This window comes from Ceratotherium simum, chromosome 29 (assembly GCF_057802395.1).
Source record: "Ceratotherium simum simum isolate JZ-2026a chromosome 29, ASM5780239v1, whole genome shotgun sequence".
Lineage (NCBI taxonomy): Eukaryota > Metazoa > Chordata > Mammalia > Perissodactyla > Rhinocerotidae > Ceratotherium > Ceratotherium simum.
The window spans coordinates 35,170,111-35,197,192 of NC_141928.1; the positions used below are offsets into that span (position 1 = coordinate 35,170,111).

The window sequence follows — 27,082 nt, forward strand, 5'->3', positions numbered from 1 at the left end:
TATGTACTGTCACCAAGGTAAGTTCTGAAATGCCAATCTGATATACCCCTTTATTGCTTTAGACCCTTCATTGCTCCCCACTGCCCACTGGAAAAGGTCAAAGTCCTTAGCTTGGCTTATAGGCCCTCGATGACAGCCCTTGCCCTCTGCAAACTAAACTTCTCCCTTCTCTGCTCCAAACACTACTGCTTCAGCCAGACTAAAACACCTGACATGACAGAAAAGAACAGCACTTCCCCTTGCCTCCCTCTGTTCCACGTTCCCTCTGCCTGGAATTCCCACTCTCTTCCCCCTCCTGGCTCACACCTGCTCTCAATTGTCCTTTACGTCTTAGTTGAGAGGTCACCTCCTCTAAAGAAGGCAGATGTCCTTGACCTTCCTCAAGGCCTCAGCATCCTTTCTTTGTCTCGCCCAAACAACCTAGCACACTGTCTTGGAACTGTCTACTTTCTGTCTGCCTCTCTTGCTAGTCTGCACGCATCCAGAGGGTAGAAACTGTGTAACAAGCACAGGGCCCGGCACACTGTGGACACACATTCAGCATTTGCAGAGTAAACGCATGAACTGTACTTACTGCAGGCCTCTCATAACTGACACTGGAAAGAGACGTCAGTGGAGCCTGAGGCTGATGCGGCTGTTACATAAAAGAGGAAAATAAACGGTTCAGAACATGCATTCGATCTGTTCTTCAGGGCACGCAAGGCGCAAGCGCAATGTCTCTTGAGAAGCTACTTTAAATAGTTTGTCATTGTCTTTGGGCCACTCTTAACTGTGACAAGATTCATGCTGGAATGAAAACGTGATCCTCAGAAAGGGAGGGGATATTCTCGAGTCTCTTAGAAAGAGCACTGAACCAAAGAAGCAGAAGACTCTTGTTTTACTGCTAACTCATTCACTTAATAGAGCAAGTCACCTCTCCAGAGCTTCAATTTCCTCATCTGCAAAACGGGGGTGACAGTATCTGCCTCAAAGGGTTGATATAGAATTAAAAAACGGACAACGTAAGTTGCCAGTGTTCTTATCAGGCAAAGAAGTCTCAGAGTATCAAAAATTAAAGGGTTCTTCTAGATGGCTTATGCCGACCAATGATTTCACAGATGAATAAACTGAGGCCAAGAAAGAGGAAGCCCGTTGCCCGAGAGGATTCAGCTATGACGTGGGAACAGCAGGTCTCCAGCCTCTGGGTCCAGTTCTCCCTCCCCTCTGCTGTGAGAACATTCTGTTGGCACTTGGTAATCTCTGGGCTTCCACCAGATACTAAACCCTGCAGAGCTGGCTGTCCAGGGTGTGGAGAGCTAGGCGCTGGACACCAAGGGGGACTCAGCACACGCTGACGCAGGAGCGAGAAGTAAGGCAGGGAAAGCACTCACGTTGCTGGAAAGCGCAGGGGGCGGAGGGCTGTCGGCAGGAATGGGGATCAGGTCTCCCAGCTTTAAGGAAAACAGTACATTGAAAATGAAACATCAACTAGAAGCTGTTTGCTTAGTTTCAAAACAGAAAAATGGCATTTATAGGAGTAGATTATTATTTTTAGAGGGCATCTGGAGGCAGTTTGTTAAAGGAAGTGTAAGAATTACCTGTAATTTTTTCCAACCATCTCTGACACGAATGAAAAACTCGGTGCTGTCCCTCAGGTAGATGAAGGTCCCTTCTATAACCAAATGCGCGTTCTGCAGCATGTCATCCATGTTGCTAAATGCTGTGACCTGTCAGATAGTTTTAAATCCCCCAGTTATCCTTAGAGCAGTGGCACAATTTGAAAAGCTGGCCTCTTTGTAAAGTCAAATATGAGCCATCCCACCATAGTCGATGAAAAGGCTTATTGTGCGTATAGAGATATCTAACTTCATTAGTAAGCAAAGGACATTCTCTTTGATAAAACAAAAACATGAATGGCCTTGAAACACAAATCTAAATTATAACAAATGAATTAAAACAAAGAAGATAATATTCCGTGAGTTCAAAGACGTTTAAAAACTGTAAACAGGGTATTCTTTGTTGGATGTTGGATCTGGCAAAATCATCAATAAGTTGTGTCACTTCCATTTTTGCGAGCAGCTCGGTGGCACTGACATTGTTAAATGGGTTATCTCGTGCTGCTCCTTAAAGAGTTTCAAACTTGTTTTCATTTGGAATAAGAAATGCAAGCAAGTGAGCAATTCTACATAGGTCTTGAATCTTCTTTGCCAGGCTAGGTGGTTCCAATATTAAATAAACAGAAAATGAGGGTCTGTAATTTTTCTGTCTAGAAAACTGCCAAAGATTAGACAGACGTCGTGGCCTATCCAGGAGCACACATAAAAGCTGCAAAAATCTATTGAAAAGCATCAAGTCTCAAAGAAATAGCAGCCAAAAGAACTTTTATTTTTCATTTCAACTGAGAAAGATTATAAAAAATTAATTTTCATCTAGCCTTGAAGATAATGATTTTGTGCATCAAAATGGCTTAGAAATCCCATAAAGGCACCAGACATCAAAATTCCATCAACGACTGGATGCTTCTTCATTTGGCAGCCAGATTTTCCGACTAAAATCCAGCCAAGAGCAAGGAGCATTCCTAGGACTCCTGACCTCTTTGTGAGGCATTTGTCCTCTTTCTGTGCGTCCTAATAACCTCTGCGTGCTATACCCTGCTCCAAAGATCTGCAGGGTAATGAACGTACAAGAGACATCCTTTGGCAGAATGGAGAAGGCTGAATTACCCAGAGTAAATCGGACCAGCACGGGACCTGCTGTGATATTGTTCACCCTCTTGTGCTTATGTTTTTTTGATGTAATATGACTGGTTCTTGTTACAGTTTAGTCAATTAAGGATTAGAAGGGTAGAACTTAAATCATAAATGATTTTGTATTCTGTATCTTTTTACTTAATAAGTCATCCCAAAAGATGATAAGTACCTTCTGTTAAAGGAACTGCACCAATTCTATTGTCATGGAGATCTGATTCCAACATAAAAGGTGTGCCAGCCCCTACACACTGCAGCCGAAGTTCTAAGTAAACCCATCCAAGGTAGAAGGATGAATACATATTGATAATAACACTGACCAGGTTTCTGGATCCGGGAAGCCCTGGCTGTCCTGGAGGGCCAGGTGGGCCTGGAAGGGCCACGGCTAAGACAAAGCAGAAAAGGGAAGTTACAAAAAACCACGCTCTCCGACAAATGCCTCAGATGTGAGTGGGTCACCTGAGGGGGTGCGTGCACACCCTCATTCACAGGCTGCAAAGCGTCCTGCCCTGCAATTTCATCCTGGGAGTTCTGGGCCCCGCGTGACTCAGCCACACGGACTGGTTTGGGGAAGAGCTGGGATTCTTGCTTGGGGCTTTGGATCAAGCCATGCCTAGGACTTTTCAGTTTTATAAGTGAATAAATTCTTGTTGCTTCTGTTGTTTGCATAAGTCAGTTTGAGTTTTCTGTCAACTGCATCCAAAAATACCCTGACTCATACGACTGACTTCACTCAAGAGACAGGCTGAAGGGAGGTAACCACCTACTAACGAGAAGCAGCAGGCTCCGAGAGAGCCGCAGAAAGTACAAGTGCCAGGCCGCAGGAGGACAAGGTGGTGCAGTGACAGGAGCCCTGGCCTTGGGGCCAGGAGACACGGACTCAAGTCCCCAGCCTGTCAGTTTCCAGCTGTGTGATCTTGGGGAAACTGCAAGCGCTCTGAACCCCGGTTTCCTCACCTGTGAAATGCAAGCAGGCATTTCTTCTTCACGGGGCTGTGCTGAGAAGTGAGTAAAATACCAACTAGGAAGGTGCTTTGCAAATTGTACGGCATTCAACCAGGGGTTCTTAGCTTTTGAAGAGTCATAGCTTAAAGAGCTTAACTTAAAAAGCAGATCAAGGCTACTGCTCTCTTCCCCAGTGTGCATGTGTGTGTGTACACACGCACAAAAAACTCTACATCAAGTGTTAGTGGGATGACGGAAAGATCCCTGAGGCACGTCCTTGAGTTTTCTAGGAGACCGCAGTTCCCCAATGAAAGGCCCTTACCTTAGGCCAACATAAAGAAGTATTATTACACCTGTCCTTTGCTCTCCTTCTTCCTCCCCAATCCCCTGTCCCCGCCAAATCTGCAAAGCTCTTGGCAGAGTTAAGGGTTTTTTCAAGTCCCAGTAAAATTACTGTATGAGGCTTTTCAGGTCATTGTGAGCAAGTGTGCGGTTCCAACACAGGACTTGAGAATCCACACATAAGTGGTGGATGTCTAGTGGATACAGGGTCAGAGGACTTGGATTTGGACCCCTGCCATGTCTCCTACTAGCACTATGATCTTGAGCAAGTCTCTTAGCCTCTCTCAGCTTCAGCATCTTTATCCGTGAAATGAGTTTTTAGTAATACCCATTTCATCTCCCTCCCAGGGCTGCTATGAAGGTTAAATGGGATGATGGATATGAGAGTGTTTTGTAACCGTGAATTGCCATACATTATGTGAGGGGCAATCCTTTTCAAAGGAGCAAGGAGTCCTGGGGCCCCAGTGTTGGGCTACTACGGACAACAGATTCTCTGCGTCCTGTACTCACCCTGTAATGTCCCTCCACCTCCTGCAATTCCTACTCATCCCCCAAGGCTGTGTGGGCACCTACAGTTTTAATCCACTCAGCACCTTCTTTCTTTGCAGGACAAGAATCCTCACCTTCTCTTGGAATCTTCCCCTTCACCTCTACAACCATTTGGTTCCAGAAGGAGCTGCCTCATTCTCATGTGATCCTAACTGCTGGCCACAGGTGACTGGTCCAAGGTTGGGCATCTGGCTCAAGACAGGCCAATCAGAATCCTTCCCCAGCACTTGCCCCATCCCAGGACTTTTCAAACTAACACTGAGAAAGAAGGCCAGAATTTCTAGCTGACAGTGGAAGCTGTGAGTTGTCGGTAACCTTACTTCCCACCATGCAGAGGATGTGGTCTGCAGTGAAGAAGCATGAAGCTAGCAAACAGAGAGAAGCTGAGATGAGAGATGGCCAGAGAATCCTCGCAAGGGCTGAATCCCTGGTTCTGGCTGAACCTGAGGTCCCGCTGCATGTCTGCCCCTCCCACAAATTGATCGTTCACCCCCTCCTTCACATCCAATAAATTTCCCTTTTGCTTGAACTAGTTTGAGTGACATTCCTGTCACTTGCAGCCAAAAGATCCAAGACTAAGTCAAAGCCCCAGCCCCAAAGTCACCTCCTGTGTAAAATTCTTCCCAATGCCCCAGACATTGTAGGTCTCTTCCCAGGCATGCTTCCACCACACAACCAAACAACAGAAAATGCCAACCAAACAACAGAAAATGATGCATTCACGCTATTATTGCTGCTATTATGATTTCCCACCATGGGCATAGTGGAAAGAATAGAGGCTTTGGAGCTACGCTGATCTGGGTCCTAATCCTGTTGGTGCCACTTATTAGCTGTGTGACCTTGGAAAGGTTCCTAAATGTCTCTGGGTCTCACTTTCCTCATCTGTAAAATGGGGATGCTAATACTTTCCTTGAAGGGCTTCATGAAATAAAGCTTTGCGTGATTTACTAAAATAAAATAATGAAGTGAAGTGACTAGCAGAGTCCCTGGCACTTGGTAAATGTTCAATAAATGGAGATTTTCTTCTATTTCACCCATTTTTCATTTGACAGACTGTGGCCCCAAAGAGTAAAGAGATTTTTACCTAGCGCGTTAGAATCAGTGCTGGTCCTCAAGTCCCTAAGGCCCAGGCATCAAAAAGCAGCCAAGAAATTTCCACCCACACATGAAAAGAAGCTCAACGTCATTAGTCATTATGGTAATGCAAATCAAAACCACAATGAGGTATCACTTCACACGCACAAGAGGGCTAGAATAAAAAAGATGTAATAATAACAAGTGTTGGTGAAGATGAGGAGAAACTGGAAACTTCATACACTGCCAGTGGGAATGCAAAACGTTGCAACCACTTTGGAAAACAGTCTGGTGGTTGCTCAAAAAGTTAAACATAGAATAACTATATGTTTGATCTAGTAATTCCACTCCTAGGTCTACACCCAAGAGAACTGAAAACATATGTCCACACAAAAACTTATACATGAATGTTCATAGCAGCATTATTCATAATAGCCAAAAACTGGAAACAACCCAAATGTCCACCAGCTGATAAATGAATAAACAAAATGTGGTATGTATGTACGTATGTAGTGTGTGTGTGTGTGTATATATATATATGTATCGCCACACAATGGAATATTACTCAACCATAAAAAGGAATGAAGTACTGATACACACTACAACATGGATGAACCTTGAAAACATCATGCTAAGTGACAGAAGCCAGACATAAAAGGGCACATATTGTATGATTCCATTTACATGAAATGTCCAGAACAGACAAATCCATAGAGGTAGAAAGTAGATTCATGGTTTCCAGAGTCTGGGGAGAGGAGGAAAAGAGAAGTGACTGCTAATTGGAACAGGGTTTCTATTCGGAGGGATGAAAATGTTCTGGAATTAGATAGTGGTGATGGCTGTAAAATCTTGTAAATATATTAAAAATCACTGAATTGTACACTTTCAATGGGTCAATTTTATGGCATGCGAATTATATCTCAATTTTAAAAAAGAAAAGAAAAAAGGCTCCATCCAGGAAACAGCCCTCTGTCAGTGTGGCTCTGACATGCCACCCAGATGTGGTGACCCTGAGCATAATAGAAGGGGCAGCATAAATGAGGGCACCACCCACAGTACTAACCTGCTCCCAGGATAGCTGGAGGTCCTGGTGGCCCCGGAGGTCCTGGTGGCCCAGGGGAACCAGGTCTTCCAAAGCCAGGTGGCCCAGGCAGCCCAGGAGCACCCGGGGGTCCCTGGGGCCCAACAACAGTCTCCCCTTTCTGGCCCTGTCAAGGCAAGTACACAGTAAGAGAAGAGAGAAAGCACCATTAATCACTAGAAGTCCCATCTATTCTTTTATGAGGACATTTGTAAGAAGTCAGTAAACACCAGCTATTGTTATCATTATCCTCAGTCCTGGGCACAACTCAGGTGGTGTAAGACCTGAGAGCAGCAGCCCAGTCATTATGTTGACTGACTCTCCAGAGAACCCCAGAGAGCCCTGGACTCAGAAGTGCCCTGGAGATCGGCTAGTTTAGGCTTTGCATTTCACAGAAGAAGAAGCTGAGGCCCAGAGAGGGAAAGGGCTTGCCCAAGGCCTCAGTGCAGGTTAGCAGCAGAGCTGGACATGGAACCCTGGTCTCCAGGCTTTGCTGGGTCTACCCTCATGGTGAGCTCTGCGACTGGAGTTTGCTTGTGGTCCCTGAGGGTCAAAGATCTCATCATAACATTATTGGAGGCATAACTTGAATTTCTCTTTTGTGACCTGGAGAAACTTCTCATTCTAAGAACACCAAGCCTACCTAGAGACTCCTTCTCTGATGACATTTCAGAAGAATCAAATAGTCCCTCTAAAAATATCTCCCTCACCTTCCATTCTGTCTCCATGATCCGATGTGCTCACCATCAATAACTCTTTGTGTTGAGCAAATTTTCCACGACTGACATGAATAAGGCAGTGTGGTTAGTGACCTGGAAGTTACCTGAATGCATATAGCTTTGGCCAGCTCCCTTTCCTCTGTGGGCCTCACCCAAGCTCCCCATCAGTATCCCCAAGTATCGGGGAGGGAGACAGAAGCCCAAGTCCTGCCTCCAGCTTGTGGTGCTGTGACAGACCCTTGCTCTCCATCTGCCTAGGCACGTTTCGGGGCATCAGAGAAAGCTGTGACTCATGGAGGAAGACGATGTGGAGGGGTCACTACTCACAACCAGGCCTGGATTTCCCGGCAGGCCTGGAGGTCCTGACACAGAGAAGTCACTGTTAGAGTCTCCTTTTTCTCCTTTGATCCCCCAGTCTCCATTCTCCCCCTGAAAGCAGAGAACATTCAGTGAAGCAGGATGAATCAGTCTCTGACATCAGCCCAAGAACTTGGAAACACAGGCCAGAAGTTTAGTAGAGAAATACTCACCTTCAAGGTGTTCAGAAAATGTCTCAGGTAGGCTGGATCCACTGGAGGGCCTGAAAAAGAAACACTTTGTAAAATTCACAATCAGAATCTCAGAAATTTAAAAATAAAAGTCGGCAACCAAGTTGGCCACCATGATTATTTTGTAGTGGAAGTGACCCCACGTTGGTTTAGCTAACAGATGGGCCCTGGGCTTGGAGGCAGAAACCAGTCCTGGCCCAGGCCCCACAACCCAGATGCTGTGGGACCCCGGGCGTGTCCCTGGCCTTCTTCGGGCCTCATTTTGTATGTGAGGCAAGACCAATTAGAACTGCGGGTCTCTCTTGACAAGGTTCCATCTTGGACATGTAGCACCCATGACTGGGTCTCTCTGGAACTCCACGGAGCTTGCAGTCAAGGGGGTAATGTAATTAGTCTTACTTTCTTGCTCAATTGGATTTCTCATGAACAAAAATCAAAGGCAAGATCCAGGACGAGAGTTGGAATACCTGGTGGTCCCTGGGCCCCCTGGTCGCCTTTTTCTCCTTTTGAGCCAGGAAGACCCCAGGATCCTTTCTCTCCTTTAACACCTGCCATCAAACACACATTTAAAAAAAGACAGTGAAAAATCACCTTCATTCTATATAAAACATTTCTGAGACAAGTTTTCAAACTGAACCCCTTTAGCAAAGTCCACTCAACAAACAAAGGCCTATTGAGAAGTCGTAGGGTATAAGACCCTTTGCTAAATGGTGGAGGGGGCAGAGGCAGGTGCCGCAGACAATTCCTGACCTTGAAAAGCTCAGTCTCAGTGGGGAGACAGACAGCGAAGGGCAGTAAGAGGCCAGATGGAATAAGCGCTACCCTTAGGATACCAGCAGTGCGTGGGGGGCGCCCAGCAGAGGCTGCAGTTAACTCTCTCTTGGCTGGCTTCACGCGCGTCGCCTGAGGCTCAACACCAAGTCAAGCTTCTAGTCCCATCTCATCTATGCCTGTGCAGCACAGTGTAAGGGGAGGAAAGGAATGTCCCAGGAGTGCCCGCGAGGAGAACTAAGGGTGCTAAGGATTCACTTAGAAAGTTGGAAGAATGCCAATTGTCCGGCACCTCCCTCTCCCCACAGGACTTGGGAGAAGCACTGTTTCTGCAGAAATGGCCTTACCGCCACCCCTTTTCTCCTAACTCTTTACACGGGAAATGAGGCTGGAGGAAGGAAGCCTTCTGGGAGTTCAGCATTTGGGAAGGGAAGCGATCCCCTTTCCCCACCTTGATGGGTGGGGTGGACACTAGATCTTTGAATTCCAGTTCCCAAGAGGTGTGAGAGATCAACCAACCAGTGCTCTCAAGCCTGGAGGTGGGGGTACACGGTGTAGACAAGGTAGGGGGGTTCAGGCTTCCCCAACGTGAGGGAAGGAATGGGAGTATTAGAGGCATGATGCTGCCAGCTGGGGGTCAGCTGGGAGATGCAATCGCACCCAGTAAGGCCTCACCATTGCTGGGGAGCTGCTGGAGCCAGGACCTGGACAGCGGGGCCACGGGGCCTCCACCCACCCACAAGGAGACTACAGACAATGCCCAGAGAAGAAGACACTGAGCTTACGTGGCTGCTCACCCAAAGGAGAAGGAGTAACAACCCACAAGTAAGTGCGAGGACAAAGGGCTCATGGGGCTGTCTCATCCAGAAAAATCTGTTCCCTCCCTTTTCCCCCTGAGGGGCCCACGGTGAAGGAACCACTGGGGATCCGAGAAAGCAAATCCAGCACCACCCCCTCTCCCCAAGGTCCACCTTGCACCAGGGGAAGGGAGAGCCTTGAATTGGATCTGAGCATGCAATGTGAGAACAGCCTGGACTTTGTAACCAAAAGCAACAAAAAAACCCACAGGGCCAGATATCAGCATAGAGACCACCACCTGGCGGGCTGCGGGTGACAGAGCCAAGCTAGAAGTCGGTATGGGAAAAAAAAGACCTTCCCCTGTTTAAACTGCAAGTGTTCAGACTTTTCAATCAAAAGGGGGACAAATAGCATGGCAGGGTACATGGGGACAGGGGACCAGAGTGACTGCTCACCTGCAGGCTCCTGTCTCCCGGCCTATCCCCCCTCTGACGTGTGGTGGATAGGCTCCTACAGAATGTGCCGATCAAACTTACTAATCAAACACTCAGAACCAGCGCTCCTCACACTTTATGTGCACACACTTCAGCTGGGAGCTTGTGAAAATGCAGCTTCTGATTCAGCAGGTCTGCGGTGGGCCTGAGACTCTGCATTTCTAACAAGCTCCCAGCAGATGCTGATGTTGCTGGTCCAGGAACACTGAAGCAAAGGTCTTCTGAGCTCCCACGGCCCTCCCTGCATTAGCTCTCAGTATATTGCATTATAATGATTTTTTAAATAGTTCCACATAACAGAGTCTAAGGGCCTGGGTGGCAGAAACAGAGTAGGAGTCATCTGTCTCAGCCCAGAGCATGGGATAGCACCAAGCACGGAGAAGGAATCAGTGGATGCTTTCTGAAGAAACTAACAAACGAATGGACAAATGGAGCTCTTCCTGCTACCTATGAGGCTCAGCCAAGATGTGCTATCTAGGAGGCTCGGCCAATATCAAGTCAGGGGAGGCTTGAGCCTGAGCCCCTCAACCTCGTCTACACTGTGTGCCCTCATCTCTAGGATCAAGAGCACTGGTCGTTGATTTCTCACACCTCTTGGGAACCAGGAATTCAAAGATCTACAGAGGTGCCTAGTCCCACTGCCTTGGCTCAGCTACCACCCTTCCCACCACAGAGTCAGATCTTCCTGACCACTTGGTCTACGGTATGCCCAGCACTGGGCAAATAGAAACCACCTTCTGCAGAGTCATGAGGGTCAGGAAACGTCTCAGAGAAACATGAGACGAAGAAGGGAGTGTGTACCATGAAAGGTGATGAGTTCTGAAGTTCCAGGATGAGCGGTACCAACCTGGAGAGGGAGAAAAGCAAGGTCATACACTGCAAACCCTGTCCTAGTGTTCATGTGTGCAGGTTGCCACTGTTTCCTGTCCCGGGGGCATGTGGCAGGAGGGGCAATGTCATGGAGTCAAGCTTTCCTTTGGCTCTGGAGCCCCAAAAGGCCCTGAGCTCCCCAGCAGCCCTCAATGTACCCTCAAGCATCCCAGGCCTTCAACTGGGGGACCCATCTGTAACTGGGTGGGGTGGACAGACCAAGACCTCTTGGCCAAACAACTCCGCAAAGGGGAAGCCCAAAGTTTTAGGACAACCAATCGTGCCAGTGTTGGCTTGGCCAACCATGAGTGTTCTTGCCTCCTTTCCTATCAATTAAGACTGATTCATGTGAGAAGTCAAGCATCCGAGCCAGTGATGTACCCAGCCATGGAGGTGGGCCAGCTGATAGCTTTGCTACTGTGTATAAGCAAAGATGAGCATAATGAACAGGAGCTGATGGTAGTGGTAATTAATAATGGGGGGTTATCATTAGATTGGGGGTGCTATTTTGGACTCCCCATTAAGTGCCAGGGGTCTGGAGTCCAAGTTGTTCAAGATAATATTCCTTCCCAGTTCATTCCCAGATTCTTGCATTTCTTTATCTGTTAAAACAGAGCCACCTGTGACTCTGCTTTCACTAATCCATCTTCACCTCTGCCCAGTTGATACGTGGGATCAAAATGATTTTCCAGGTGCCAAGATTTTCTTATGCTTTCGGGTGGAGGGTCACAAGATGCTCAGGGGTCAGCAAGAGAAGATAGGGGATGGGGAAGGGAATCTTCTAGGAAAAACATTTCTAAGTTAAGGATGAAGGCTGCAGCACCAAGCTGGTCTCCTGCAGCTAAGCTGATAAAGGTCCCCCATTCCAGGTGTGAGCTGTAAATTGTTGTGGTGCTATAAAGGGGCTGAAATTAGAAGGGGCTTGTGAAACGCCAGATGGGAGAGGGAGCATTACTTTTTCAAGTGTTCATTTTGAGAGCTGGCCAGGAAATGTCCACGCCCCTGCCCCCGTGGTGTCCAGCCAGGCAACATGAAATGCTCTGAGCTCATCTTTGGCTTCTTTTAAGTAAACTCATGAGCCCGAAAGGCCATGGTTACTGCAAAGGCTCCTAGCACAGGTCATGGTAATCTCAGGAGCGTTTTTAAGACACTCTCAAGTTTGTCAGGTGCTGTCCCAGGGTTGGTCCATTTGAAGCCTAAAGTCACGTCAGCTGGGAGGGGCTTCAGGCACTCACTCACGGTGGGAGCTGGAACGGGCCCCGCACCTCTGCCTCTCGGGGCTGCAGTCTCTCCTTCTATATGATAAGGAGGCAGGGGTGGGATGCAGCCATCTCTCAGGAGGGTCCCTCCCGCACTAGTTTACGTTTCCCTTCAGGCCATCGGCATCAACAGGACCTGGGTTGCTGCTGTCCTTACGTAGACCTGGAAGCCAGCAGGCCTCTGGTCACCTTAGACACGTGGCTCCTGTCCTCTGCCCTCCAGGCCAGAGTTCCCGGGCCCTGGGCTGAGGGTGCCTCAAAGTTCAGACACGACAGATGTCTAGGCAGATACTAGGCCAAACTGCGTCACTTTAAAGCCTCTGACCGAAGCCTCATCACCCCCTTCCCCAAAGGCATCAATTATGAACCCACTTCAAGGGATCTTTCTCAACTGTAATTTGCAAGCTCCTGAGAACAGAGGCCACGCCTGTCTAGTTCATCCTGTGTCCCCAGGGCCCAGCAGAGTACTTGGCACTCCATAAGTACTCAACAAATATTTGTCGAATGAATGGGAGAAATGATTATGCACAGTTCCGTGACTAATGCCTAAGCACAGGGAGAGGCCACCCTCCCTGCATTTCCCACAGAAACAGGACTCTCCTAACACAGGTGAGACCTCAGGGACGGTGCTACTGACTAGCTGGGCCACCGGGCACATGCCTGACCCCTCGGAGTCACAGTGCCTGTACCTGCTGCCTGGCGGTCAGGGGACCTGAGTGATGGTCCCAGCTCCGTCAGTCCCGTGACCTTGGACAAGTGAGCTTTGCTGAGTCAGTTTGTTTCCTCATTACAAGGAGGGAGACAGGATCCCCGCCTCTAGTCTTGTGTGCTGTCAGTAATATGACAACTGGGAAAGGACAGCGTAAGTCAGGTTTGGATTTTATCCCAAAGTGCAACCAGTGCAGGAGCACTGGTTGGAGTTGCTTTTTTTCCCTCATCCATATATATATATTTTGTGTGTGTGAGGAAGATCGGCCCTAACATCTGCCAATCCTCCTCTTTTTTTTTTTTTTTTTTTTTAGCTGAGGAAGACTGGCCCTGGGCTAACATCCATGCCCATCTTCCTCCACTTTATATGGGACGCCGCCACAGCATGGCTTGACAAGCAGTGCATCGGTGCACGCCCAGGATCCGAAACGGCGAACCCCGGGCAGCTGCAATGGAGTATGCACACTTAACCGCTTGCACCACCAGGCCGGCCCCCCATCTATATTTTTAAGGGTTCTATGTCCCCCCTTATTAGACTGCTCCAAGCATGAAGCTAATGTGGTTTCAATAACAGAAGACACTGCTTTTTTGATTGTGTTAAAAGAAACACTGTCAGTGGGTGCACCCTTAGAAGATCCAGTATATTTCATTGCCACAGTCCATTATCTAGAAGCTTCTAGTCACTGAAGGGTCTATACGTAGGTGATAGAAGATATCAAAGAGGACACTGATGGACAGAAGGGCCTCAAGACAAAGACTGATCGTCTTCTCTGAGTTGCCTTCTGTGCCAAAGCCTGCTCTTCAAGGCGGTGACTACATGCTACTTACTGGCGTTTTGCAGTGCGGCCGGACTGGTACTGGGAAGATGGCCTGTGGGAAGTGACAAGAGACAAGAGGCCATCAGGAGACCTGATTCCAGCTTAGGCCAGCCTGGGGCCCATTCCCCGCTCCCCCACGGAGGCCCCCTGCAACACCCCAACTTACTCCTTTGATGTTAATCACAGCTCCAGGGGGACCAGGGGGGCCAGGAGGACCAGGTAAGCCAGGTGGGCCCTGAAGGGAGAAAGGAAGGCCATTCCTGAGTGTCCGCTGTTGTGAGCACAGAGCAGCTGGAGGACACTTCCCCTCGGGTTTGGGGACACAATGAGGGTCCGTTACAGCCAAGTAACTTCTCCCATGGGTGGCCAGTCCCTTCCACAGAGCACGGCTACACCCGTGACCGTGCTGCATCCTCACAGCAACCCATGCGGGAGGCAGCAGAGCAACAAGTACTACCCCTGGTTTACAGACGGAGATAATGAGGCCCAGAGAGGGGAAGGGATCTGCTCAACAGCAACCTACGGCAGAACTGAGATCAGAACCCAGACTCTGACTCCCAGAGCAGTGCTCAGCCGATACGGAGCCCACCACCTCTCCATCAGGGCACCCATAGAATGGAAGGGCAGTGGGGTGGGGGTGGGGGGTCCTTCACGTGATTTGGTACCTGGGAGGGTGCTTAATAAATGCAAAAATAAATGCAAAACTCTTGCTAGATAGCAGAGTCCTTTCCAAAGCCAGGTCAGCCTGGCCTTAATACCATGCAACGTTTTCTCCCCCAAGCCCAGAGCCCTAGCGGGACCTTGCAGCCGGAGGGTGAGGCTCTGACTACGGGCGTGAGGAATCCAGCCCATACGGAAGCTGCACTAACCATCCTAAGAGAAAGCGTCAGCGTCTGCTCTACCGAGTGGCTCCAGCGGGTGTCCTGAGTGTGGTCAGCACCCCACTGCCTCAAGAAAATTGCCTTTCTGCATTTCTGGACATACGAAGTCGAGATAGAGTGGGGCAAACAGAGGCAGCAACAGACTTAGAGCTACATTTGCATCTTAGCGTGGTACCTGTTAACTGGTTGACCTTCGGTGGTCACTTAACTTCTATGGGCCCCAGTTACCTCTGGTGTAAACAAGGGCCCCACAGAGCGTCACTCAGGATAGGTATTATCAAGACGGAGATACCGTCCTTCAAAGCACTTCGTAGAGTCTCTGGTACATAGTAGGTGCTCAGTAAATGTTGGCTTCCTTATTCAAGACCCTGGACCCTGCTGATGCCCCAGTGTCTGCCATCTTGGGAGGCCGTCCCTAAGTAGCTGGTCTAGCTTTGATATGCACTCACACACGTTTGCCGAGCCCCCAGTGACATGCAAAATCCCTGGGACGGTGTGATGGAGGGAAGACGGGCTATTACTGAAGTCAGAAGACCCGGGACTTGAAACCGGATTTCCTGAACACGCCCAGGTCGCTTCCCCCCGCTCTCGCCCTGGGGTCCGGATGAGGAAGCTTATGCTCCACCAAGGTGCTTTCGGTGGCAGGGAGCCTCCTGAGAGCGAGCCGGAGGACAGGGCTGGGCTGGAGGATCTTTGGACGTGGCAGCAGAGGAAAACGAAAAACATTCCTGAACGTTCCGTCCACCAGCCCCGCTCACTGGACCCGGCACTCTCTCACCGTCCTCTGGACACTGGCCTCGGGGCTCTGTCCCCCGGGTGGCGTGGGGTTGGGGCAGAGGTCGTGGCACTCACCGGCATCATGACCCCTCGATCTCCTTTGGCGCCCTTGAGGCCATTCAGTCCTGGGCGACCCTGAAACCCAGAAGAGACACCTAAGTAAACCCACTGCCCACCCGCCAGCCTGGCCCGTGTCCTTCCCTCTCATCCAGCCTGAGGAACGCTGACACCTACAGGTCGTCCGGGGAGGCCAAATTCTCCTTTGTGTCCTGGCGGTCCTTTGGGCCCCTGGAGGCAAAACAAATACCACATTAGAAAAGAACAGAAACTCAAGGGCCAGCAAGATGGGGCCCAGCACGCCTTCGTGGGCAGTGACCACGATGAACCACTGACAGGAGGAAGGAGGGCTAAGAGCGATTACGAAGTATCCACCTGCCTGGCTCCTTGTCTCCCGGCCTCTCTGCTCTCAGCTGGAACCCTGCTCAACCCCTCACCACCCCACACCTCCTGCAGGCTGCACCCTATCCCAGACTCTGGACCCCACCTCTCCCAGCCACTCAGGGCTAATGTAGGAGCCAGAGAGCAGTCGCTCAGGGCCTCAGCTCCCAGGTAGCTGGGGGCTGGACCAGCTCAGAACGTGGGCCTTTGCCCTACGTCTTCTGTCCCAGGGCTCTCCGTGTCCCCCACTGGAATAATGCAGCCCTGACTCTGCCCTTGTGTCAGCCCGGCCTGCTAACCTGCTCCAGGACTTGGTTCTGGGTCCGTAAGGACCAGGGTCGTGGTCTGGCACCCCAGTCCTCCAGATGACTGACCTGACCACTGGACCCTATTCATTCCAGTGCTGGCTCTCCACGTCCATATGCTTCCAGAGCCACTGCCCTGTTCCAACCTTCTGCAGGAACCCTCGCGCCTTCCGGTACCCGGGATGCATACAATGCACTAGCTCCTCCCAGAACAAGCTCCACCCTCAGTCTACACCTTCCCACTCCTGTGGCTGGGTCTGCCCTGTCTCCTAGGGGCTGATGGTTTAAGCCTGGAGCCCTCCAAGTCTCTTCTTCCTGCTGCCATTGACATATACAGCCATGCCTGGAAAATGGCAAATAAAGACTGAGTTGAAATAGGCTCTGGATGTAAATTACCCAGCCCACATTACTCTGAGGGAAAGACAAGCAAGAACAGTAGGAGTTAACAGGGCACAGGCCACTTGGTGGTATGTTCTACTGCAGAGCTTCTCAAACATCAACGTGCAAAGGCGGCACCTGGGATCTTGTCAAGATGCAGATCCAGTAGGTCCCGGGTGGGGCCTAAGGCTCTGCAGTTATAACAAGCTCCCAGGTGATGCTGATGATGCTGATCCACGGGCCATGAGTAACAAGGCTCCGTTGAACTTGTAAAGGAGTTGTATTAGTTACATTAGTTACACTAGTCACAAGGGCCACAGCTAGCCCTATGGCACCTTCATGCAAATTGGAAGAAGGTGCCCCCTTACTGTCTGTGCTTGGCAAGCTGTGCAAAGGTAAGCTTCAGTGGGAACATCCACCATGGCCATCTGCAGCAGCCTGCTGGCCACTGCGAACTATTGGTATTTCCCATGGTATTGGATGTTAGTAAGTGGTTAACCAGTGTTAATACAAGACTCGCTCACTCTGCCTTAGCCCTCAGCTACCCCTCTCCAGGGATTCCATTCTGCCTGACTTAAGGGACCAAAGGCCTCAGAAGGTCCTTTGAAGGATGCACCTTGGAGGTTATGGTCCATTCATCAAGAATGTGTGTCTTTTAGAGAAATGGGAGGTCCTTTCTCCCAGGCTTGAAATCCAGCTTCAACCACACCAACTCCATGTGTAATTCTCCAGCCCAAAACATTTCAGAAGAATGGAGGTGTTTATTGGAGCCAGTGGGGCACGGTGGGAAAAACCTGACAGGCTGGGTTCAAATCCCCCTGTGCCACTTACAAGCTGTGTAACAGTGGGCGAGTTACTTAACCTCTTTGATCTTAGTTTGCTCGTCTATAAAATGGGAGTTCTGATATTCACCTCTTAGTGTGGAGAGGATGAAATGAGATGGTCTGTGTGAAGTATCAGTACAGTGTCTGACCCATAGTGGATGTTCCACCTGAATTCTCTTTGTTCTTTGGGAAGGAAAGGGAAGTTTAGGGTTCATCATGGAGAGAATTGGCTTAAAAACTGTTCAGCAGCCCAAACGGGTCACAGATAGAGCAGAAAGGCAGGAAGGCCCTATCATATCATCGAGCACTAATTCAATACCCTCATGTACAGATGGGAAAACAGAGCCCAGAGAGAGAAGAGGACTTGCTCAGGGTCTCAGCCACTGAGCAGCAGATCCAGGACCAGAATCCGAAAACCCCAGAGAGACTCCCTGGGGTTCCTTTGAGGGGTTCCCTGGGCAGCAGCAATCTGCAGCTGGTAAGACCCACGGTGTTACTGTGAGCGCTCACCACCAGCCAGTTCTCCTCTCCTTCCTGGACACATGGCTTAGCCACATTTCTGAGGCCCCCCAGACATCTGAGTTCTGGCCAGTGGAATGTGCTAGACGTGATGTTCATCATCTTCCATGGTCTCTTCCCCCTCCCCAACCTTGGCCTGCCTGCTGGAAGATGCCAGTGTGGCCTTGAATCCACCAGATGGCAGAGTCAGGGCACACCAGCATCCTGGGTCCCTGAGTCACTGCTTGGAGGGGAGACGCCCAACTAGGAACAACCACAGCGGACTTCGCGAGAGTGAGAACTCAGCTGTTACTGGTTAAACCACCGAGATTCTTATTTAACCGCATTTAGCCCACCCTAACACACTCACATTTTGCCACCTCCCTTTTGTTTTCACAACCGAGACAACTCAGTCTAACTGAGTCAAAGGATGACAAATGCTTCAAACCCCAGCCCAGACCCAGCTGAGAGATGCTCAGGCTTACCATTGGTCCCGGGGCACCATGCACTCCAGGTTCACCCTAAAACAGGAGATACGGACTCGTCACTCAGAGGAACACAGTTTGCAGCAGAGACAAAGCTGTGACCCCGAAGCAGACATGTGCCTTCAGGGTCTGGTGACATAATTACCTTCTTCCCCCTCAGGCTTTCCAGAGGAACGTCCCCAGTCAGGATGGTGCCCGGCTCTCCCTTCTCGCCCTGCAATTCAGAGAACCTTTCGGTGAAGTTGGGCCTCCTCCTCACCCTCATCCAGAGGCTCACTGAGGCCTCTCAGTCCTGCCGCCAGGATTTCTCACACCTTCATCCGCCCTCCACCCACCGCTCCGACACGACCTCTCACTAGAGTACCGCAGCAGCCTCCTAAGATACCCTCTGGGCTGTTCCCTCCGTGCACCATCAAATCACTGTCCGAAAGTATAGGTCGGGGGTCCTGCAAGCCCCTCAGGGCTCCCACTGCTGGCAGATCAACGTCTTCACTCTCAACCCTCCAGGAACCAGCCCCAACAAGGTCCTCCCCACCTCCTGCTGCATGGCACCCTCAGGGAACCTCTGGCTCCTAATACATTCGGTGACTTGCCTTCCTAACAACTCGACTTGAGATCTGTTCCCACCAAGAAGCCTTATTCTCGTTAAAACATCTGAAATCGGGAAAGAGATGAGAATATCAACACTAGGGGCCTCTTTCTACACAGGGGCCGTGTCTCCATGTGGAACTTTGCCTCCAAACTCCAGACTCCTGCGCAAACACCTACTTCATCAGGTAGAGTTATGTCAGTTGGGAAATAAAGAGATGGATAGGCTGGTGGCAGGAACACAGGATCCAGCCTGAATCCTGGCCTCAGCAGAGCCATCTACTATCCCAGGAGGCTTCCCTAAAGACACGTGTCCAGAGGAAAGGCCAGGCAGAGGAACCTTCTGTATCACTCAGAGGTTTGGCCCCAAACTTCAGGGCTGGCCCCTGGGGTGCTGGGCTGGACCACACTCAAGTCTCCCTTCAACAGGGCCAGAAGCAGCCAGGGCACTGGTGCCAAAGCAAGCAGAGCAGCCTCTCCTCTTAGTCCCCCTCAGTCCACCCTGACATGTGGATCTTACCACTCCGCCGGTGAGGAAAGGCAGTCCTGAGCACGCCAGCCGCAAGAAGAAGCAAGCACAAAGGCATTAGAGGCAGAGCGAGAGAGCGCGTGCACCGCGAGGGCCAGAGCAGAGCCGCCGGGGCACCCACCCCAGTTTTCAGTGTGGCAAGGGATGAGGGGCGGGGATGGCACGTAGGTCCCTCTAGATCCATCTGACCTCGCCACATAGGAACAGAGTGTTTAAAGCAAGAGCCGCTCTTGCTTGACCAGGCCTCTTCCCAAACCAGAGATGCTGCTTGCCATAGGCCCGCAGCGGCAAAAAGCATCCCAAGACATCGGCTCATGTGGTGCCAAACTTAGACCCCTTCGCCCAGCACACTGAACCCCCATCCCCTGGAATTGTGCTCCCCCACCCTCTGGAATTGTGGGGGCCAGTGTGGAATGGTGGGGAGAGGGAGGAAAGAGAGCAGCCTAACACTCCCTCCTCTTGGAGACACATCCACCGTCCTCGACGCCCCAAGGCGGGCACAGGAGTTGCTCCCATTGGCTTTGCACAGTCCTCCATTACTGCAGTGACCATGCTCTCTGGTGGCTCTTTGCATGTCTGTTCCTCATATCTTATTTCTACATCCCTAGTGCCTAGTACAGGAGACGGGCTGGCACATCTTAGGGACTGGGTATAAGATGGATGAGTACATAAGTGGACAGATGAATAAAGGAATGCAATCCAGAGTCTCTGCAATCTGTTTATGGACGTCGCTCTCCCCTTTATCCATAAAAACCTCTGGGAAGTTAATTCTAGGAGGCAAATGTAGAAGGGGACAAAGGTCAGCTCAGTGTCCTGAGTTCTTAGGAAGTGCTCTGCATGCTAAATATTGACTCCAAAGATTTTGGGCCATCCAACTGCAGAGGCCCCAACTTACAATTTCTAAATATTAGTATTCATTAGATTCATTAATTATACATTCTTTAATCTCACAAATGTCTTCAGTGCCACTTATGTACCAGGTCCAGTGCTAAGTACTGGAGGAACAGAAAAGAAACAAGGGTGCAGCCCACCCCCAGGGAGCGCACACCCTCACACACACTCTCACTGGGGGGCCCGACAGGCAGTAGACAGAGCGTAGCACACATGATAAGACCATTCAAGGGAGTGTTGGGTTGAGTTTTTTTCCAAACTATGATGAAAATCAATTTCTCCACCTACAACCCACCTTCACCCTGGAGGAAGCTTGAGATTATAAAAGTTAACAGCTGGGGAGCAACTGCTACTAGGGAGTTTCTTTAGGGCATGAAGAAAATGTTCTAGAACTTGGCAGTGATGATGGTTGCATAACCTTGTGAATGTACTAAAAATCACTGAATTCCACAATTTAAACGGGTTGATTTTATGGTATGTGAATTATATCTCAAATTTTTTAAAAAAGGGAACAGCTACTTTCAGTCAATTTGAAACATTTAGCAAATTCTGGAGCACCATCCCACCAAATACCTGGGCCCTGCTTACCTGTTCTCCTTTTAGTCCTGGAAATCCAGGCAGGCCAGTGTCACCTTTTGGTCCTCTAGGGCCCTGGAAGGAATCATTGGAGGGGATTTTGTTGTTTGTTAAGATTAAAATGCTTTAACCAAATGAAAGAATATTTTTTCAAAGAGTAGAAAAATAGAGAGTGCCATCCCCCTGGTGGTGCAAGTCACAATTAGCCATGATATTTTCCTAATTCTAAGTCATCTAGAAATTGTGGTCTGGTGGAAAGACGACAGCACTGTGCGTCAGGAGGCCTGGAGGCCCTACGCCTCTCTGGACTTCGGTTTCCTCCGATGTGCTCTATTGAAACCTGGTCCTGCTGCCTCTGCTCACCCCATGGGTCCTCCGGGCCATCCTGCACATGGGTCCTCCGGGCCATCCTGCAGCCTGCCTCCACCCACCATTCACCTTCTATGACTCCCACCCCTTCTCTGGCTCCCTGCTGCCTCTGGGGTAGGATGCAAACGTCCCAGCCTGACACCCAAACCCATCCCAGCCAACCTCAGCACCTCCCCTCCCACTCCTGAGCACAGCACCAGGGCTGAGCCTCCCCTCAGCCTCTCTGCACTGCTGCTCATGGCGCCCCCTGCAGGAACGCCCATCCACCCCTCTGCAGAGCCAAATTCTGCACACCCAGTCAGACGTGACCTCTTGTCAACTCCACCAGACTCTTAATATCTGTGACAATGACTCACAGCCAGACGTCTGCCCCGAAAAGGCGTTCCAACACCTTATTGCTATTTAGCTTTCACAAGTCCCTGTCCTGTCTTCTGGGTTAAAGCAGTGGCCTTCAAATATTTGTGATTATTATTTTCTATCAGTGAATCTCTTTTCATTCCTTTTTTTCAAATAAAGTCTTAAACAAAAGCCCAATATATAAAATACGTCAAATGGAGCTTCCCTGACCGGAGGCTGGTGGCCTGAATCCTGCCCCCGTGGCCCCCACCTCACTCCCCGAACTGGCCCTGGAGGCTCCCCCGGGAACACAGAACCACTTATTGAGAGGAAAACGTGTTCTGGAACATGCCACTGGTTTGAAGCAGCCAAGCTGGGGCTGGAGCTCAGAGGTCTGGCCTCTTCTCTTCCTAACTCAGAGGTCTTCTCTGTGGCTGCCACTTTCACTTGTTTTTTAAGGTCTAGTTCATGTGTATTCTTAGTGTCAACATAGGATATGCTCCTTTTAGAAAATATAAAAGTTCAGAAAAGTATAAAGAAATGAGAAAAGAAATCACTTATAATTCCACCACCAAGAACAAATTTCTATCACATTTTTGATAAATTTCCTTCACGTATCCTGGAGGCAGCACATGTCACCCGCGGGCATCAGGCCTTTCAGAGCTGCAGTGTCTTGGAGAAATCATGCACATTCCACAATGGAGCCAGGCCTTGGGCTTCAGCACGGCTCAAACTTTCAGACAAAACTGATCACTTTCTATGCAGAAATGGATTTTCACCTACCATGGTGGAAGGCCCACAGTGTGGTGCCCACAGACTGTTGATTATTGGACTTCTAGTCTATGATCCCCCTCCCCCATCCTCCATCACCGCCACCTTATCTCTTTGATCTACTTGGACTGTATCTACTGGAAATGCTTAACTCATCCACTCGCATTCCTAGGAAACCAACCAGCTCCAGCCGGCCCTGGGGAAGAGGGAGATGAGGAAGACCCAACCTCCACAAGCTGTTCACAGTACAGTGGAGGAAAAAAGACCAGGGCACAAGTAACTGTTATTCAAGGCAGAAAAGAACCATAGCATAGGCGAAAATAAAGCCCTGTGGGACTCAAGGTAGGGAAGGGTCACTCCAGGTGAGGGGCAAGGAGGAAAGGTCACGTGAACAAGATGGCGCTAGAGCTTGGTCGTGCAGATGGAGGAGAACGGCATTGCAGGTGGGAGGAACAGAATGAGCACAGCCACAGGGCACAGAGGGAAGATGGCTACTGTGGTACTTACTGGAAATCCTGGCAGCCCAGGCATGCCCACTGGGCCCTGTAACACACCAAAGACAAAGCATGAGGGTTAGGTGCCAGCAGGAACGCTGTGCCTCAGGCGCCCGCTCCCTGCCAGCACCTCCCAAAGGCCCAAGCATGTTCCCACATAGCGGGGCCCACGACCCATTTTACAGAGGAGGATGCTGAGGCCCCAGAGGGGAAGGAACTGTGCAGTCACATAGCTAGTTAGAGACACAGCCAGAAGCTGTGCCCAGGAGCCCAGAGTCCCCTCCCCCAAGCCAGAACTCTCTGCACTTTAAGTGGCAGCCTCGTCCTCTGTGAAATTACTCAGCATCTGAAACCTCTGGGGGCGATGAACGCAGCACCGGACCTCGACAAATACTCTCGGACAACAAGTTTCCAAATTCCAAGTGAGTATTTGGGGGGTAAGTGGGGACATGTTGGTGAGACTCAGTTCTTTTCCCTCTGTAGGAATGAGAATTTTTAAGAATCAGCCATTATAAAGGCCCGGGCAAAGAGTGTCTGTGGTTCACCCCACATGGGGCCAGGACTCTTCCTCCTGCCAGCCAGATACCCACATACCTATTAAAAGCGTATGAGTTTGGCAGAATATGTACACAGAGGGAGATGGCTGGATGGCAACAAGTTTCTCAAGGCACTGTATACACAGCAGGGTGGAAAAGCATAAGGGCATTGGCCAGGACTCGAGTCCTCTCAGGTCCTCTCAGGGAGGGAACTGCCTCTGAGGAGGAAAAAGCCTGATCCTCCGTTAGGGATGAAGGGGACCCTGGAGGACAGTGACTGGGAAGGAAGCAGGATGCTAGGGGCGCGGAAGAGAGAGAAGGTGGGGGCGCAGCAATGCAGGCAGAAGAGTCCAGGGACTCAGAACAGAGATGCCGAATCTTCGATTTTAGGCTGTCAGTGTTTTGCTTCAGTATCAACCCACCTAACAAGCTAAACCTCCAAAAGTTTGGGGAAAACCAACACCTTCTGTGAAATTACTTTTGCTTGTTAGCTGGTTTGCTTTAGGGTTTGAATATTGGGGTGTTTGGGATAATTTTGGTAGAAATCAAGGAAAGGGAGCCCCTTTGGATGTAGTTCAGAAGAAACAGCGAGACGACCCCCCAACAGAGGTCACTCAACAGAAGGAGAAACTGGCGCCAGAGGAGCCTCCCAGATATTTGCAGAAGCCTTGAGGAGGGCACCAAATTTCCCCAGGACGTGGATGGTGGGGGTTCAAGCCAACCTCACTGGGACTGCAGAGGTGGGTGGCCCCCAGGACATCTGGATTGCACAGCTGTGGAAGTATAAGCCTCAATCTCCATGTTGGCTTACACAGAGTGCCATAGTTTGCAACCATCACCTCTTGTAAGCTGCCCCAAAAGCTGGTGAGGTGTTATCAGAGAAGAGGATCAGAAGCTCAGAGTGGTGTGTAGTGGAAACGGGGCTGGAACCCCAGGGCTCCTAAGACCAGAGCTCTTTCCTCTCTCCCTGGCTGTGCCAGCAGATGCTGGAAGACGCAAGGGGGATTTATTGCACAGGCTCCAGGAGGAAGCTTCCTTCCTCTTAGGCCTTGTTGTGCCATGGACCGACTCTGTGAACTTGCAGAGATAATGTAGCTTCTTCGGTGTTCCTGATCTCTAAAATGGGGCCAGAAAGACTGAAGCAAGTCACATTCCCTCCTCGTGCACCCGTTTCCCCATTAACACAAAGACAGGTCTCTCTAGGCTCTTCCTGTTCTGTGACATGAGATCGTGTAGACAAAAGCGTTGCACAGACGTCAATCGGTTTGTGACTTATGGTTCTCTGATTTCCATTACACAGATTTCCGATGCATGGGACTGGGAGCCTCCATGCAGTGGACCAAATTCCCCACATGACCAAATCAATGTGACAGCAACTTCTCAGACACGCAAAGTCCTCTTTCCTTTCTACTTTGATATAGTCTAGCTTTATGCTTCAGGAGCTAAAAGGATTCCAAACCAACCCAACTTAGTTTTAACAGGGGCATGTGGGTGGCAAGTGCACTCTAGGGCAGCTGGGGATACACACCGGACGCCCGATGAGCTCAGGAATGCCCGAGAGATTCATGAATCCATCGGTGACGTTGATCAAAGACTGAAAAAGAAAAAGCAGACAATGCGACAGAGGCTGGCACGTGTTCCTCCTTGCTCCTGGCAGCAAGGCTTTAAATGAAGTCACCTAGCATGGCAGAACACGGGCAGACATGATAACACCCCAGACCCACTGCCAACACACCCCTCCCTCCCACTTCTTACAGAACAGCTCTGAGCTGCCTTATCACTTTCCTCTCTCCATGAATCTTAAAATTGCACAATACATGAATGCTTTCTCTCTTTTAAAATTTAAAAAAAAATTTAAAAATTCAGAAAGCATGTAGTGTTGTTGGTGTGTGTGTGTGTTTGTCCACACAATTGTTTTATATAAATGGCATCGGGCTGCACGTATTATCCTTCAACTTGCTTTTTTTTTTTTTTTTTAATAATTTTATTTATTTATTTTTCTTCCAAAGCCCCAGTAGATAGTTGTATGTCATAGTTGCACATCCTTCCAGTTGCAGCATGTGGGATGTGGCCTCAGCATGGCCGGAGAAGCGGTGCGTTGGTGCACGCCCGGGATCCGAACCCGGGCCGCCAGCAGCGGAGCGCGCGCACTTAACCGCTAAGCCATGGGGCCAGCCCTCAACTTGCTTTTTTGACTTTGATCTTTCCATGTGGAATTTTTGGGCATGGACGTTTTTAATTTTAACAGATGGCCAAAGAGCTGTCCAAAGGAACAATGACACCTCCACCAGAAACACATGAAATTACCTATTCCCTCCACTCTTACCCACACTTGATATTTTTCAATCATGCTTTTCTACTCTAGTCATCCTTTTTCCAGTTATGTGGGACTTTGTCTTTTTGTTGTCTGCCAGTATGACATCATTTCTCTCAGAAGGGCCCTGATTTTTCCAAATGTGATGTCCTAATACTAAATGGCCCGTGATCTGGTCCCAGCCCACACCCCAGTCTTCTTTACAAATTTCCATTATTCTCCACCCGCCCCCATGCTCATCAGCTCCCTGTGCCTTGGACACACCCATGTTTTTCTATTCTGTGCTTTGGCACAGAGTGTCCCTACCACCTGCATTCCAGAAGTCCTGTCCTTCATGCTTATCTGGTAAAATCCTTCTCAGCTTTCAAGTCCCTGCTCAAAGACACTTCCTCCAGAAAGTCTTCCTTGATTTCTCATATCCCAAACTGTCTTTCCTCCCTTGTTCCCCTACGTATGTTCCTTTGCCGCTCAGTTACAGCTCTGTTACAGCCATTTTCCTGACTACAAATGCTGCCAACCAAAAGAGAGTGTTCCAGAAGCATGAGGTGAGAGAACAGTAGTACCCAGCTAGGAACAGACAGGTGGGGCATGCTGACAGGTGGAAACTCCAAGGTCAGATGCCGGCTATGTGCCCCCTGCATAACCAGCAGCCCTGAAGGCCCTGAAGTTGTGGACAACCTCCTCTCCCCTTTAGCAAAGGCAGAAGACACACAGCCTCACTCTGACCTGGATAGTACTCACACTAGACAAGATCTCAATGCGCCCTGGCGGGCCCCTGGGCCCAGGGGGTCCCACAATGCTGGCTCCATCCATCCCTCTGTCACCCTGGATACAGCAATGAGAAAAGAAAAAAAACCATTGTACATGGTTAATACTCCTAGAACCAGACTGGAAACTTCTCCCACCCCCACCTCGGATCCACGACCTCACCTTGGGTCCCTGGTCTCCTTTTTCTCCTTTGGGACCCTGGCAAAACAAACAAAACAAATAAATATTCTTTGGTTTTCTTCTATTCACTTGGCTCACTCTCCATCTCTCCTCCATCTTCCCATCTCTCCCTAAGCTCTCACATGGATTTTGTCCCAGGCAATGGGAGAACAGAAGAAGGAAACCTTCCAGGGTAAGAAGGAAGGAACATCCCACAGAGAGTGAGAGGACCAGAGGCCCTCTCCCAGCACGGGGTGAGTGTCCTCTTGACCCTGAATCTCAGAGCCCTCTGCATCTGGGGGATGGGGGAACATATTCCTATTTGATCATGGAGGGGGCTGTGCTGCTCCCCTCTGCGAGGCCCTCTTTGCCCTGGACTGGACTGCTCAGCTCTGGGGCCCACTTGACAAAGGTCATGAGATCCTGGGGTTGGCCCTCTTTAGAGCAGGCGTCAAGCAGAAGA

The 27,082-nt window shown here is 49.9% G+C and overlaps 1 protein-coding gene across 2 annotated transcripts in view; it reads right to left on the reverse strand.

Annotated features, from left to right (window-relative positions):
* COL15A1 (collagen type XV alpha 1 chain) overlaps nt 1-27,082 on the reverse strand; it is a 109,181-nt gene that overhangs the window by 11,175 nt on the left and 70,924 nt on the right. For both annotated transcript variants that reach the window (XM_087419414.1, XM_014782019.2), the window contains 20 exons: nt 26,623-26,658; nt 26,434-26,517; nt 24,907-24,972; nt 22,856-22,891; nt 20,885-20,947; nt 18,434-18,502; nt 18,289-18,324; nt 15,595-15,648; nt 15,436-15,495; nt 13,869-13,937; nt 13,713-13,754; nt 10,849-10,894; nt 8,452-8,532; nt 7,967-8,016; nt 7,764-7,865; nt 6,700-6,844; nt 3,047-3,111; nt 1,578-1,706; nt 1,371-1,430; nt 575-634 (listed from right to left, as the gene is read on the reverse strand). In XM_087419414.1, coding sequence (XP_087275540.1) covers nt 575-634; nt 1,371-1,430; nt 1,578-1,706; nt 3,047-3,111; nt 6,700-6,844; nt 7,764-7,865; nt 7,967-8,016; nt 8,452-8,532; nt 10,849-10,894; nt 13,713-13,754; nt 13,869-13,937; nt 15,436-15,495; nt 15,595-15,648; nt 18,289-18,324; nt 18,434-18,502; nt 20,885-20,947; nt 22,856-22,891; nt 24,907-24,972; nt 26,434-26,517; nt 26,623-26,658 — 1,353 coding nt within the window. The remainder of the gene's footprint in view (nt 1-574; nt 635-1,370; nt 1,431-1,577; nt 1,707-3,046; nt 3,112-6,699; nt 6,845-7,763; nt 7,866-7,966; nt 8,017-8,451; nt 8,533-10,848; nt 10,895-13,712; nt 13,755-13,868; nt 13,938-15,435; nt 15,496-15,594; nt 15,649-18,288; nt 18,325-18,433; nt 18,503-20,884; nt 20,948-22,855; nt 22,892-24,906; nt 24,973-26,433; nt 26,518-26,622; nt 26,659-27,082) is intronic.